Source organism: Drosophila ficusphila, unplaced genomic scaffold (assembly GCF_018152265.1).
Source record: "Drosophila ficusphila isolate 14025-0441.05 unplaced genomic scaffold, ASM1815226v1 contig_127, whole genome shotgun sequence".
Taxonomy (NCBI): domain Eukaryota; kingdom Metazoa; phylum Arthropoda; class Insecta; order Diptera; family Drosophilidae; genus Drosophila; species Drosophila ficusphila.
Genome location: NW_025064016.1, coordinates 94,095 through 108,852, shown reverse-complemented (window position 1 = coordinate 108,852; position 14,758 = coordinate 94,095). Strand labels below are relative to the sequence as shown.

Below are 14,758 nucleotides of genomic sequence, written 5' to 3'. Positions count from 1 at the left end.
AAACGAAAACATGAAATGGTTTAATAGTATATAACATGGATTGAGTGTGTATGATCTAGCTTAAAAACGAGCTTAACTAGCTTATCAGAATCTTGACAATATCACCAAGTGATATTGCTTTTAAAGACTTCCGAACAGTTCAGTTGAAATTTTAATAATTTTCTTTAAGTTATCGTGCAGCTATGACAGTTTAAATTACACTTAAGTTAATGTAGATTACATTTTTGATTAACAATTTCCATTTAAATGACCAACTGAGCTGGCTAGAAGTCCTGAACTAAAACAAATGGCTCCGGGACTTCCTTAAACCTTTGCGGTTCCTTCTCGTTGACGATGAACAGAGGCTGGTAGCCGGGATTCGAGAAGGCTTCCGTGGGGCCCGGTGGAACGCCACCACCACCACCACCACCTGTTGTGGTTTTGCTGGGTATGTTCTTTCTTGGCGGCTTCATATTAACGACGTGTTCGGCGGAGTCACCGTTGAATTTCGTCTCCACGTGATGGCGGGGTGAAGGCGTTGGAGCGCCGTCCTGCTGGTGAAGGTCGTGATTGAATCGCCTGCCCTGCTCCGGACTCTCATCCGATTTGGTTGACTGGCGGTGCAGCATGGGTATCTCCTCCGGAGCCTGATCCTCTGCATCCACCATGTGCAGGCCGTTCTTCTTGAGCGGCTTATTCGATGCGCTGTTCAAGTTGTTGCTCAACGTAGGCGATTGCTTCGCTTCTGGGAAATTGAAAGGGGTTTCGCTTGAGAGGTCGGAAAAGTCAGATGCCTTGTCTTCGAGGCGCGTGGGTGAGAATATGGCTGCTTTGGCTTGGGCACCGTTGTCCAGGCTCATTCGCAGATAGCCATCCGTCGGTTCGTCGATGCCTGAGTTAGTGTGCCAGCGATTGGATTGTTGGTGCGTTTCGCTTGAGAGGTCGGGAAAGTCAGATGCCTCGCCTTCGAGGCGCGTGGGTGAGAATATGGCTGCTTTGGCTTTGGCACCGTTTCCCGGGCTCATTAGCAGATAGCCATCCGTCGGTTCGTCGATGCCTGTGTTAGTGTGCCAGCGATTGGATTGTTGGTGCGTTTCGATGGTTTAGATGGGTGCAATTGTGCATATTTGAGTTAGTAAGCTCAACCGTGACGCCATGACGGCTTATCTGAATACTCACGGATTTCAGGCACTACGACTTTACTATCGAAGCGCGGAGGTGCAGGCGCCTGCTCGGTGGGAGAACCCATTTCCACCAGGAAATCCGTGGGGTGGACCCTTCTGTACTCGATGTTACTTTGCATGTACGGCTCATTTAGTTCCAGGTATTGCTATGGATTAAATCAACTCAGAAGATCTTCGTTATTTTTTTATTTAAATCTGTCTACTTACAGAGGAGACATCTTCGCCCAGTATGCTGGCAAAACGCTGCTCCAGCTTATCGAACAATGGTCTGCTTTTAGGACTGAAAGAAGGAAAAATAATGTATGAAAATATTGAATTGTGAGCGCTAAATATTGATTATTTTTTAAGAAACAATTTTTGGGGTACTACTTTTAGAGTCATGTTTGTTTAAAGTTTAATATTTTACTATATGTGCGTGTCATCTAGGCAAAAAGTAATTCTTTACGCACTTCTTTCGCCAGCACTCTAGCATTATTTCGTAAAGCATTTTGTTGGCAAATTGCGGCTTTTTCATTCGATAACCATCGTTCAGTTTGTTGAACAGCTCCTGATTGGAATTTATCTCCGAATAAAGGACCTTGGACAACGAAAACATCTCCCAAAGGACAACGCCGAAGGACCAAACATCACTGTAAGTGCTAAAGATCTTGCTGCTAAGAGACTCCGGTGCCAGCCACTTGACGGGCAGCTTGTCATTCCCTAAAATAATATAAAAATCATTTTGATAAAGCTTGGAATTGTTTAGTTTCAGGTTCTTCCATACCTGTCTTATGGTACTCATCCGTGTACATAGTTCGAGACAGACCAAAATCGCAAATCTTAACCACATTATTTTCGCAGAGGAGAATATTTCTGGTGGCCAGATCGCCGTGCAACACATTCCTGCTTGATAAGTAGTCCATTCCCCGCGCTACTTGAAATGCCCAACTGACCAAGTCAGTTGTGGTTACCATCATGGCCTCCGAGTCGTAGTTTGATCGCCAGATGGTTTGACCAGAATTCCTGGACGTTTGAAAATCATCTATGTATGTATATGGCAAACAAATAAAAAACGAAGTTAATATTATTCCTTTTAGGTAATCAAATAAGGGATCAAGTAAACCGGTTCTGATTTTAAAGACTTAATATATTTATGATATATGATATAAACCCACCTCCCGGCAAGGTGGGAATGGCGGATCCGGATCCTGTGCGTCCGCTTCGGGTGCCCGACCGTGGATCATTTTCCCAGTTTCCGTGTTGAATCGGCGGTGGAGGTTGCGTATTATTGTTGTACAACGTGTTCTGATGGGTCAAGGTCGAAGGGAAGGCCTTGCTGTTATTTGGGGTTTATTCGCCACACCACAAGGACATAGGAGGAGACACATAGAGCGGGAAGCACAGAGGAGGATACCACAACCAGGAGCGGGATCACAAGCACAGGTGCAGAAACATTCAGTGTTTTTTTGTGTGTGTGTGTGTGTTGAGTTTTGCAACAGTTAATTTAATTGTGTATCGCATTAGGTTGATGGTTAGTCGGTGTTTAAATTTTAGCATAGTGTACCAAAACCAAAAACAAAAAAAACAATACCATATAGGATTTAGTTACTAAAACGGTTATTAACGGGTCAGTTAACTTTTGGGGTTTTCAATTTATAACTAAGTTTTGGACTAGTGGGGTTAGTTACTTCATTGTCCCAAAGTATCTTACCTCTGCAGGTAAATCTGGTCGGAATTGCGCCGGGTCATGATGCTCGGGTCGATGCGATCAGTTTCGGGATCGATTTGATTGATAAAGCGACTCCTGTTGTTCAACAGGAATCTCTGAACATTACCATAACGACAGTACTCCACAATGACCTTAATATCGCCTACAAAGTTGTACACATTAAAGATGTTACACTTATGTACACTTTCATCAAAGAAAGGAAAAACCCTCTTACGCGCTATATTGTTTTTGGTGCAGGCTCCCAGGAGATTGACCACGTTCAAGTGCTTGCCCAAATGAATCATAATCTTGAGTTCGGAAACCAGTGCTCTCACCGCTTGGGTGTCGTTGTCCTTGATCGTCTTGACCGCCACTACGGTGGAGGGTTCCCCCAGCAGGATTCCCTTGGCCTTTCCCTTGTACACTTCTCCAAACGCTCCGGCTCCCAGCAGTTTGCCCAGCTCCAGCTTTTTCGCCGGAAACTCGTAGTTCTCGTCGTAGGGAAAATGTAATGCCTGGATGGCCAAGGGAAGGTCCTTATTAATCCGTTCCGGAACACCCTTAATGAGATTGTGAAGGTCATTGGGCTTCTTGTTCTTGTTCTTGTTCTGCTCCATTTTATACCGAAAGGCCAGCCAGACATACAGGCCCATCAGGATGAGGAATATTATAGCGCTAAACCAAACCCAAGCCAAGTTGATGCCGGGCAGGTCTACAAATATATTGAACTCATTATTGAAGTAAGAACCTTCCCATTGAAGTGCTAAATTAAACTCGAAATCTTATTGTTAAGTTTTCACTGACTTTGTCAAACCTCGGGATTGTAAAGAGTGGTAGATTCTTGTTATTTTTGAAGAAATGAAACAAATATCTATCATTTATTGTGTTTGAAAAGTAAAAAGACATTGATAAAGGAAAAAGAGACTTACCCGAAATGTCCAGCGTGTAGGATCTTTCGATGCTGGCCAATCGGTTCTGCACCAGACACCTGTAAACGCCTTCATCCCCGGGATACAGATGTGTGATTATCAGCTTGGAGTTGTTCTCCAGGAAGTGCATCAGTTTCGATTCGGTCAACTCCTTGTCGTCCTTGAACCACTGAACCGTGGCCAGTGGAACAGCTGTGGAGGCGCACTCCAGTTCCAGGGTTTGGCTCAGGTTTCGCTTGATTTTCTTATGGGCATCCTGAGTTGGGTTCACCCACTGCGGAGCCGAGGGATCGTAGACGTTTAAGTCTATCTCATGTGTGCTGTACTCGGATGGCTTTCTAATGTGGTACGCCCGGCACTCGTAGGTTCCTCGATCTTGGTCGGATATTGAGGTAATATGCACTGTGCTCTTGTAGGAGTACTCGGTACGATTCGTTTCAATTCGAACATCTGTGAATGCAAATATAAACAATTAATTCATGTTGTATTGCACATTTAAGAGTATATTTTTTAGAAAGCTGTATACTACTCACTATCAGACTCCTCCAACGCCTCGCCATTGTGGAGCCAGCTGAGGTTTCCATCCAAGTGGTAGGCCAGTGCCTCGCAGGTGAAGTTGACATTGTCCTCCTTGGCGATTTTGTGCCCCTTATCGAAGCCATATATGGTCATATTCTCGGATATATTGCCCAGCAGCACGTGCGCCTTGGTTATGGCCCTTTTACTCTCACCGCCCACCATATTTTCCGCAACGCAGGAGAGAATTCCCGGTTCCGTTGGCCGGAAGGACACCTCTATAATTCTCTCCACACTCAGTTTTCCGGGTCGGGGTATTTTCAAGAACTGTGGGTGGTTCAACAAGTGGTTACAAAAGCAGCTAGTGATGTTTGTATATAGATTGTAAGCTAATTGTTTACCTGATATGATTCTTGTACACTTGGCGACTGCAGGACAGCATTACCAACACATGGGGACGGCACAGAGAAGCAATTGAAATACGTTGAAAGGACAAGTACAAACAAAAGTTAATGAAATTTAACGTCTTTAAATATTATTTCGTAACCCAATATTTCGTAAAGACCTTTAAAAACTAGTGAGGAAAATCACTTTGCTGTTTTAAAAACTTTTGTTAGTTTTAAGTGTCTGTAAGTCGATAACAGTTAACATTTCGCATATTTTTTGAGATACAATAAATAAATAATACATTTATAATAAATAATAAATTCTTTCTCAAGTTCAGTAAAATTCATTAAAAGACGTCGCAAGCTAATGGCTAGTTAACTTTTTCCATCTCCCTTCACCATCACCAAAACAAAAGTAGATTTACTCACGCTGAAATTCGCCTCGAGCACGGAGCAGGTGGGGCAGAAGGGCTCCAGGACGCAGGGACAGAAGAGGAAGGTGACCAGGGCCGGCGGGTAGGAGAGCACGGTGCACTCGAGCCGGGCCACGGAACCCACCTGGACGTAGGTGTCCGCCATGCTGAGCACCGGTCCGTCCATCACGCTCACGTTGTACTCCCGCTGCACCGTCTTGAAGTTGTTGCTGCCTTGGAGGACGTAGGTGCCGCTGTCCTGCAGCTGGGCACTCAGCAGCCGCAGTGTTATGCTCCGCTCCGTGGACTCGATCTTGAAGTTGTTCTCCGACTGACGGACCTCGGTTCCGTCCGGCTTGAACCATCGGAACTCTGGCTGCGGGAAGCCCTCGAAGTTGGCCGTCATCTGGATCGTTTTGTTGGCGAACTCCATAACTTTGTAATGGCCGTTTTGCTCATCAACGTTTAGATAGCTCTCGTTTTGCCCTGCAAGTGTCACAACATTATGACATGAAGAGAAATACTTTCCAGTTGAAATTCTCACCTAAAACCCTGATCCTGTAGGAGATGTGTTGTACTGCGTTCTTGGCGTCTGTTACCAGACACTTGTACAAGTCGGAATCCGAACGCTGGGCATCCAATACCGTCAAGGTGCTCCTGCCCAACAGGTGGGTGCTGCTCTTAGCCGTGTCGTCAAACACTGCTTCCGTGATGATAATGCGATCGTTCGGAAAAACCTTTTATAAAATAGTTTAATATCAATGATAATAGTTGAAGGGTTAGCTATTTAATTGCAATTTAAGGGTCTTCTTTAAAAATTGTATTAAAGAAATATAATTTGTAAACGATTAGTAAGTAGCAATACTTAGATCAGTTACATAATGAATTTATTCGATTGGCTGATTAATAAAGTTCTAAAAAAGTTCCGATTGCATTTCAACAAACCTTGCTGTTATCCTGTGTTCTCCATTCGATGTTGTAGGTGGCTCCAAAGGGAGAGGTCTGTTCGCACATGAGGGTAAAGTTGGAACCCAAAACGACGTGAGATCCCGAGGAGGACTTAATCACGGGCTTTGGAAGGGCCTTGCCGGCTTCTGTGGCGTTAGTAGAAAGTTTAGCTTTATTAGATACCCTTCGCAAAGGACTGGGACTGGCCAGCAGTGCTACAGCTTCATGCAGATGGGTGGGTTAGACATAGACGTAGACACAAATGGGTTAACGAGTTTACAGCACTTAGGTGGTAGATGTTAGCCAGGGTTAGTAAGAAAGCAAGCGAGTTAGATACTTCAGTTAAATCAGTCCATAACCAACGAAAATCGAACACAAATCGAAGAAGGGATGCAACGAATAACAAAAGACAGCCCGGACAAGACAAAAACTGAACAGGAACAACATAAAGACACATCAAATCACAAACAGATCTCGAACGGATTAACAACAGCCAGGACAACACTTACGCCCTGGTCTGGGTGAGGGCGAGGCATTCATCGGAGCCAGCCGGGCTGGACTTCGCCTTGCCCGATCCCGGGTGAAAGCTCCACCACCACTGGTTAGTGCCACACTACCCGGCGATTGGTTAGTAACAGTGAGGACAGTGACCATGACCTCGTCATCGTAATCGGTGACATCTGGCGCATACGTATACGCCGTGTTAGTCGTGGGACCCGATGGCGATGTTTGGGTTCTGGGGATTTCCAATCCGGATTCTGGGGGAGTTAGCAGATTTACGTGACAGTGGGTAACAGGAAGTCGATCAGTATTTTGAGAAGAAAGTGCGGTGGTTGAAGTGCAGAGAAAGAGAGAAATTCCATTGGTTAGCACATGTGCGAATTTTTAAGCAAGCAGTGCAAGCAGTGTTTGTGCGTTGTGGTGCGAAATTTCAACACTTTTATTGAATTCAAGAAATATATTTAAAAAAACACAAAAATGTTTCATTAAACAATAAAAATACCGTTGCTGCTTTTTGAAAATATTGAAATATTAAAATGTTAATATGAGTACATATTTTTCTTTTCCCAAAATGAAAATGCAATTTGAAATAATGTTTTAATTTTGAAGCGGATTAATGTTATACATTATGCGAGTGGAGTATATGGAATTTTATGTTTCTTGAACCCAAAAGAAAAATATATGGATGTGCGTGCAGGATCTGTAATTTCGTGTAAAAGCTATATAGTGTGTTGATAGCCTTGATTTTGAAAGAGAAGATAGGTTAGATCCTTGGCCACAGTTTACCAAAACCACAACCGTTACCAATCCCGAAATAGATACCGAAAGCGCTTCAGGTGCTCGGATCGATAAATAATTGTTGAATAGTGGAAAGCAATATTTACGACATATATAGACGGAAATCACAAATCACAAACTTTGGGGTGCAAAAACTCACTATCAATGTGACCGTTACCAATAAAGCGCACAGGTATGATAGAGAACTCGTCTTCGTTATCCGGAAATGGAGGATTTGGCCGACAGATGTAGTCGCCGCCGTCCGTAATGCTACGGACTTCGATGGTGAATCCCCGCTGCGGATCATATCGACCGACAGAAGTGCTGGAAAGTACCTGCACACAGGCATAATGGTCAAATGGTCAGAAATCGGGTTAAGAAATGGAGCCCTAGATGAAGCTTCCTAACTCTCTGCAGTCGTAAAATACAGGTAGGGACTTAAAACTGGTTTGTTAATGCTACGCTTTAATAGTAGGTATATAATATTGTATAGGATGGTATGTACAAGAATCAGACGGTTTTAACTACGTTTTGACTAAGCGACAAACTGTGACATACTGCTTTCGAATTTAGTGTCTAAGACCTTCTGACCGCACCAGATGTAACCGGCGAAGTAGTCAGTGACGTGGAATGTGAAGCCTCGCCTTGGGTGGAACCTCACGTTTTCGAAGCACTTGGGGTCGCCCTTAACTTGACCTTTTGAACTGATTCTCCAAGGACAAGACTGTGCACGAAAACAAAAGAGTTATGAGTTAAAGGACAAACATTAATCTTTCAAGAATCCTTAAGCGTGTTGTTCAGTACTCAATGGTTTAATTGTAAATGTATGATTATCTCTTCGCTTATTAAATATATTTTAAATATCTCGTATTTTATTGCTTAAATATTGGAATTCCTAATTCTTATCGTAGTATTTGGGTTTTTTAATTAATTTGTTCAAAAAGTGTGTACGAAAACTATTTAAGTATTATAGCCCAAGTAATAGAACTATAAAAATTCCAAATATCTGTAGATGTGCTACTTCCACAGTCTTTTATTTATTGCCTATACTGGATTCATGACCGGACGTTAGGTTTCTAAGAACCTAGACCCCGTAAACTCACCTCTCGGAATTCCAGCAGCACCTCGGTGTCTGGCATTGCCGGTTTGCAGGGTATCACCAGGTCCTCGTACTGCTTGGCTTGCAGAATGGTTTCGGTGGTGAAGAGCTTGTTCTCCTTGTCGTCCACGTACACGTAAATGGAGCTAGCTCCGCCCTGGTTCACCAGCTCGATCATTGCCTGCTCGTTCTTCTCGGGGAGATTGTTCAGTTCCGATTCCTTCACGCAGTAATAGGCGCCCACATCCTCGGCGGTCACTCCGCTCAGTTGCAGGTTTGTTCCGTAGGGTCGTTCCGGATCCTCGGTGTTGTCGAAACTACTCTCATCCAAAACGATGCTCGTTTGTGCTGTCCACCAGGACATCGGTTCGTCGGCCTCACACTTCAGCGAGGTTGTTGTTTTGTAGTCCAAAATTATGGAGCTCTTGCACGGTGTCATCAGCGGGGCTCCATTCTTCCCCCGCAATTCAAAGCTAGGTCATCGAGATCAGGTACAAACTGGGAAGCTGGAGCTGTATTGAAAAATATATATAGGAACAAGATGACCCGGTGAACTTCGTATCACCACAATACAGTGAATTAACATAATGCTTTCCAATAAATGATATTGCTAGTTTTTTTTTTGCTGGCCTAAATAAATAAAGCTGTAGGTTTTCCGACGCGCGAACAGGCAACGTATAATTGTCCATGCGCACAAAAGGTAACTCCAAGTTTATACCGCAAACTTTCAACGATTGGCCTTGCGATTTATTTATGGGCATAGCAAAAGCTAGACGCACGGGAAATTGCAACCGTTAAAAATCGAATGGCAAATCCGTTGGAATCATAGGTATATGCGGGATTAAGACATCATCTCCTTTGTATTTTCCTTTGATTATTTTAGCTTCGATGATGTTACTCATAAGTTTCTTCACAGCCAATCTTATTCCATTGCAAAGTCGAGGTTGCATGCTCTTCAGCAGGTGTTTTGTCGGCTCTTATTACAATATTATGACTGGCTGATGGCATGCGCTCCAGGGCCCTTTTGAACATTCTCACTAATTGATTGTTCTTGTGAAGCAATGTCAACAACTGACAATGGTTCTCTTGACGGTTGGATTATGAGCACAACGAGTATCAACTTCCTCATCTTGATTGCCCTTAAAATAAATTTGTAAGAATTGATGATGTGCATCTGGCACTGACAGCAGTGTCCCCAGTAGTTGATGGATTTGTCCGTGTACATTAGAATCCCGATTATCCGGATCAATTAAAACCAGGGGTATTCCGTATAATCGAACATCCGGATATGCATATTTGCATGCATATTTTGGCCTTCCGAGCTCTAGTTATCATTATCAGCCTCTCGCTGGTCATCAGTGCGGTCAGAGCGCACGGTAGCTCGTTGCCAAGGCGTCGTTTCACTCAAAATTCGGCTGTCTATCAGGTTGAGTTCAAAGATCCCAGCGTTGTCAGATTAGTGAGGGCGGTCAGTCGGAAGTCGGAAGATTTATGATTATGTTTATCACAATTATCTTAACACAATTTAAAATAATATAATATACTAGCTGACCCGGCAAACGTTGTTTTGCCACCAGATGACTTTATAATTTCTGTACAAAAATTACTCAGTTCTAGACTTACATATGTATTTATGCATGTATGTTTAAGTTATTATAATTGCGTCTGGAATAAAATGAATCCAGGTTATTATAATCACAACGTGCATTCACGCGATTGGCAAGTGCACTTCCGGAATCCTCTGTTGTTCATTTGGCATTGGCAGCAGTGAGGCCATTTTATGATAAACTTGGCCTCTAATTTTGAATGTAGAATTGTAATTTTGACCATTTGCATTAGTATTTCGAACTATTTCTGTTGCTTCGAACGATGTCATTTGAAAGCATGAATTAAATGTTCGAATTGACTTCAGGAACACGTTAGAATCTGGATCCGTGCCGATAAGTAAGCCGTTCAATAGTTCAGGTGGTGTTTCAATTTCTGGTAGTTGCACTTTTCCTGACGCGCAACACATCCCAGCTGGCTCATTTTTAAATTTCAGAGCATGACAATGCGGACATTCCTTGTCTATAGCACCAATTACCACTTTTGAGTGAGCATAATACTCAATATCGGGCTCATAATGAAATGCTAGACGCAGTAATGAATTATATATAAATGCTCGATGTAATTTCATGAGAATCGGTATAGCCGTTCCGGAGGAGTAAGGTCACAAAAACTGTGACACGAGAATTTTATATATGTATTAGATATAAATACAATATCTGTCATAATTTGTCTATTTAAGCAAAGTGAACAAGATCCTTGCAGAGCAAAGGGTATTATAATTTCAGTCAGAAGTTTGCAACGCAGTGAAGGAGACACCTCAGACCCCATAAAGTATATATATTCTTGATCAGCATCACGATCAGAATCCAAATACGTCTGTCCGTCTGTCTGTCTGTCCGTCTGTCCTCCTTTCTATGTAAACTTTTTTTGAATTTTGGAATATAAAGTTTTCTAATGAGTCTTGAGTTTCAAATTAAATTTCATCAAAATCGGACGACTATATCATTTAGCTGTCATATGAACAATATGGAAAATGAATAGAAAAATCGTCATAGCTTGAATGCTGTTTAACCTTTATGTATTTTGTTCGACATATTTAGTGACTGCAAGGGTATATAAGCTTCGGCTTGTCGAAGCTAGCTTCCTTTCTTGTTCGCATGTCGGGCAATAATTGGGATTTGCCCAAAGTTACTTACATGCTTTACTCCACGAGATCAAGGTGAGCAGGAGCAAGTGGAGCTGAATCCTCCCTGGAAGCACTGCCATGTGGATCGTTTTGTTTGTTTGATTCGCTAATACTAATTGCACTAATTTGATTCTGCCAGATATTCACAATTTTAACACATCTGGTTCAGAAATGCCATGATCACTCTGGAAGGCACTTTTTTCACTTAGCGTTGCACTGCAAAATACCGAAATCATTTATTGGAAATCAAGATTTACTATATGCAAACGTTTAAAAATACATGTTGCTAATAGGTGAATTGTTATACAAAGAATTTTGCGTTTATTTGGCAACTATGATTATTAAATATAATTTTATGTTTTGGTAGCGAGCTAGGAAAGTTTTTATTTTATCGGTTAATTGTGTACATGTTTAAGGCTTTATCACTTGAACTGTATTTTTTGGGGTTTTTAGCAAATATATTTTCGAAATGATTTTACTTTGCACTTATGTAGTTTTCTAGGTTGTGGTACTTTTGAGCGAAGTATGAGGATTGGTACCGATTTGAAGAGCGCTCCTCAAGCACAAACGCTCAGCATGAAAGTCCGACTATAAGTGGATCTTTTCAATGCATTGTTGCGAATGAGCCCCCAATTGTTGGTGCTCTCTCGTTTTCATTGATAAGACCGAAAAAAAAAAAAAAAAGAAAACAAACCGTTTTTGTCTGTACTAAAGTAACCGGCTCAGTTATCAGGAAATATGGGGATTTATTAAACAAAAAAACTTAACCAGGGGCGGACGCAGGGGGTGGTCCTGGGGTCCGGACCCCCACAAAATCTTAGACTCTATCAAATTCCTTTACAGCACACGGTCGTTCAACCATATAAACTAAAAAATTTTTCGATCGGACTCCCCCAAACATTTTTTTCGGGTCCGCCCCTGGCCTTGTATAGAGCCGCTGCCAAAAATATTTCTAGGGGTGATATCGCAATGAAATTTTGTCGAAAATTCTATAAATACATATATTCTAAACACACTGTAAAAAAATGACTTCTTAACCCTCAGCGCACACACCTCTGTTTTTTAACACAACGCACACACTGGGTGTTTTTCACCCATTCGACTTTGCCCGTTAATAACTTTACTTGTAATTGTCCGATTTTCAAAAACTTTTTTTTTGTAATATGGAGAATTTTCTCAAGAATATTATGGTATAAGCTGTGAAGTTGTAAATTACATTTTTCATACTTTAATTCGTAAAAAACTGATTGGTGTTCATGAAAAAGTCACTTTTTTTCAAAAATTGTTATTAAAATGAAAAAAGTGATCAGTCTACAAAAGAAATCATTTTTTCGAGAGTTAAGGGTACGAAATTTCAGATTTTAATGGCAGTTTAACCGTACTCTCCAAAAAGTATATTTTTTTAGTCATTTGAAAATGGGTCAATTTTTTCGTTGTTGCGGGTAAAGTGTGGTATAGAGTAATGCATTTTGGGGCTCAAATTCTTTGTGTTTTGTGTTTAGACATTTTGTTCTCAAGTGAAAAGTCTTTTGGGTCGTCCATTTCAGGCCTATCTTGGTAGTTTACGAGTTGTTCAATTTGCAACCGCAATTGCATTTGCAACGATGGTAACAACAATCTCCTAACCAGAAATGGCTTCACAAGGGCCCGCGTCAGCATATTGGCGCCTTTTTTATGAAAACAATGATATGTCACATGTAAAAACGCGAAAAAGGGGGTCTCCAATTAAAATTTCAAACTAACACGATGTCTGTACTTACGTGGAATTTGGAACACAACGCACACACTGGGTGAAATTCACCCGCTGAGCAACTTTCGATATTTCCCCTTCAACGAATTTTGGGACACTGAAGCTGAAACTCGGTGTGGGCGTAGTGGTGGCGCATAAGTTTTTTCCCCCACCACTCCCAAGCCCCCAACTCCTTCCATTTTTAAATGCCGAACCGCCGAAAAATCGCGCTGGGTGAAATTCACCCAGTGTGTGCGCTGAGGGTTAATACAAACGTTGGTTAAATCGTAGACCGCTTTATAATTTTGTTTTTTTTTTGTGCAATGTAAATTTCTTTGCCCACTTATAAATGGGACTGAGGTTAACAGCAATCTATTAAATAAATCCCTATTTAGACAGAAAGATATTTTTCTAGTGTGAAACTCTCGACATTTTTTTATATCCTTGTTTTTAGATTCGGTAGCTTCTTCCGACAACTCTCCTATCGAAACAAGGGCATAGCTTATAATTTCAGAACCGTGGACTAGAACTTTGTGAACGGGCGGTGGAAGGTAATACCATGGATACAATTTAAAGTGCAAAGCATCCAAATTTTCCGAATTAATTTAAAAGCCAGATGCCATGCATTGCAGCAATGTCGCAGACCTAATTAAAACATTTTCATCCAATCCTGTAATATCAGCAGATAATTTCGTATCGCTAAAAAATGTTCTTGCCGTATTACCATCATTAGAAGTTCCACTACCTCCACTCCTTGGTTGGTCGACATGTAATCCCATTTGGGCGCAGAAGTCTCTTTAAAATTGAGTTTTCTTATCCCTAAATAATTTTTTATCTTCTGGGGTACATATTCGCCAAGTTTTTATTTATTTTGTTTATTTATTTATAAAGAGCTAGCAGATAATTTAAATTATGAGCTAGCAATGGTGTTGAGCATTGGCGACATGGGCCTTCAGCTCGAGAAGTACATAATATTATTTTAGGGTTTCTTATAGTTATTTAATTAAATAGTTTAACTTATGTAGATTGTCTTATATGCGGTGGTATAAATTTGTGTTTTTCAAAAATTGTAGAACTGTTGATATGTTTGGTGGTGTGGGGTTGGAAAGTATTTAGTTGGCGTTTTGAAATATTTGTTGCCTTTGGGTGTTAAGCGCGTTGCAAGTGGAAAGTAGATGTCTTATTGATATTATGCCGTTGCAGAATGGGCAGGTATTGTTTTGGTTTGGATCGATGTAATGTGTGTGGGTTAATTTGGTCTGTCCAAGTCAGAGTTTTGTTATATTGTATTTATTTGGTCTGCACATGAGAAGGATAGGTGGTTGTTTTTGGTGATGTGGTAGTCGCCAAGTTTTTAAATGCAATCTGTATGCCAAATGCAAGAAATATTTAAAAAACCGAATATACGAGTGCAGTGGAGGCAACCCAAATTCGAAATGTTATTTGTGAATTTTTTTATTTTTAAGCATTTTTCCAAATCATTCATTTTGCTCGCCTTTGCGTCACATGTATGCAACATTTACAAGTAGATGTTTCACTTAAAGCACTACAGACTTTTCCGTCAACCATTGTTAATTGCAAACGATGTGAAATTGTTGTAGATTTGGTAAGTACTTTACATGTATGTTTATGGCACTTATAAGAAGAGCCTATTAAAGTTCAAAGTAAGGGAATAAAAAAAAGAAATTAAAACTATTAATAAATTAAAAACTGTTAATAAACAAACATTCAAAAGACGAAGACAGAGCAACAGCACAACAAGCACACGAGGGAAAACAAATTGTTGTAGTGCAAAACTGACCCTAAAAAAAGTTGAGAAAGTGTTAGAATTTTTAAGATTTTAAGGAAATTTCTGCAAAAAAAATGTACACATTTA

General features: G+C 41.1%; 1 protein-coding gene across 1 annotated transcript; it reads right to left on the bottom strand.

Moving 5' to 3' along the window:
* Positions 1–10: 10 nt before the first annotated feature.
* LOC108101143 (vascular endothelial growth factor receptor 1-like) lies at positions 11–13,009 on the bottom strand. The gene is given in 20 exon segments (XM_043209432.1): positions 11–1,036; positions 1,159–1,309; positions 1,371–1,443; positions 1,613–1,862; positions 1,927–2,184; positions 2,318–2,478; positions 2,854–3,013; positions 3,086–3,562; positions 3,780–4,229; positions 4,313–4,622; positions 4,697–4,723; positions 5,111–5,580; positions 5,639–5,831; positions 6,040–6,188; positions 6,552–6,800; positions 7,499–7,655; positions 8,424–8,875; positions 8,878–8,931; positions 11,164–11,369; positions 12,914–13,009. Coding segments are annotated over 19 exon segments (4,884 nt in total). The 5' UTR covers positions 11,234–11,369; positions 12,914–13,009; the 3' UTR covers positions 11–263.
* Positions 13,010–14,758: the final 1,749 nt, after the last annotated feature.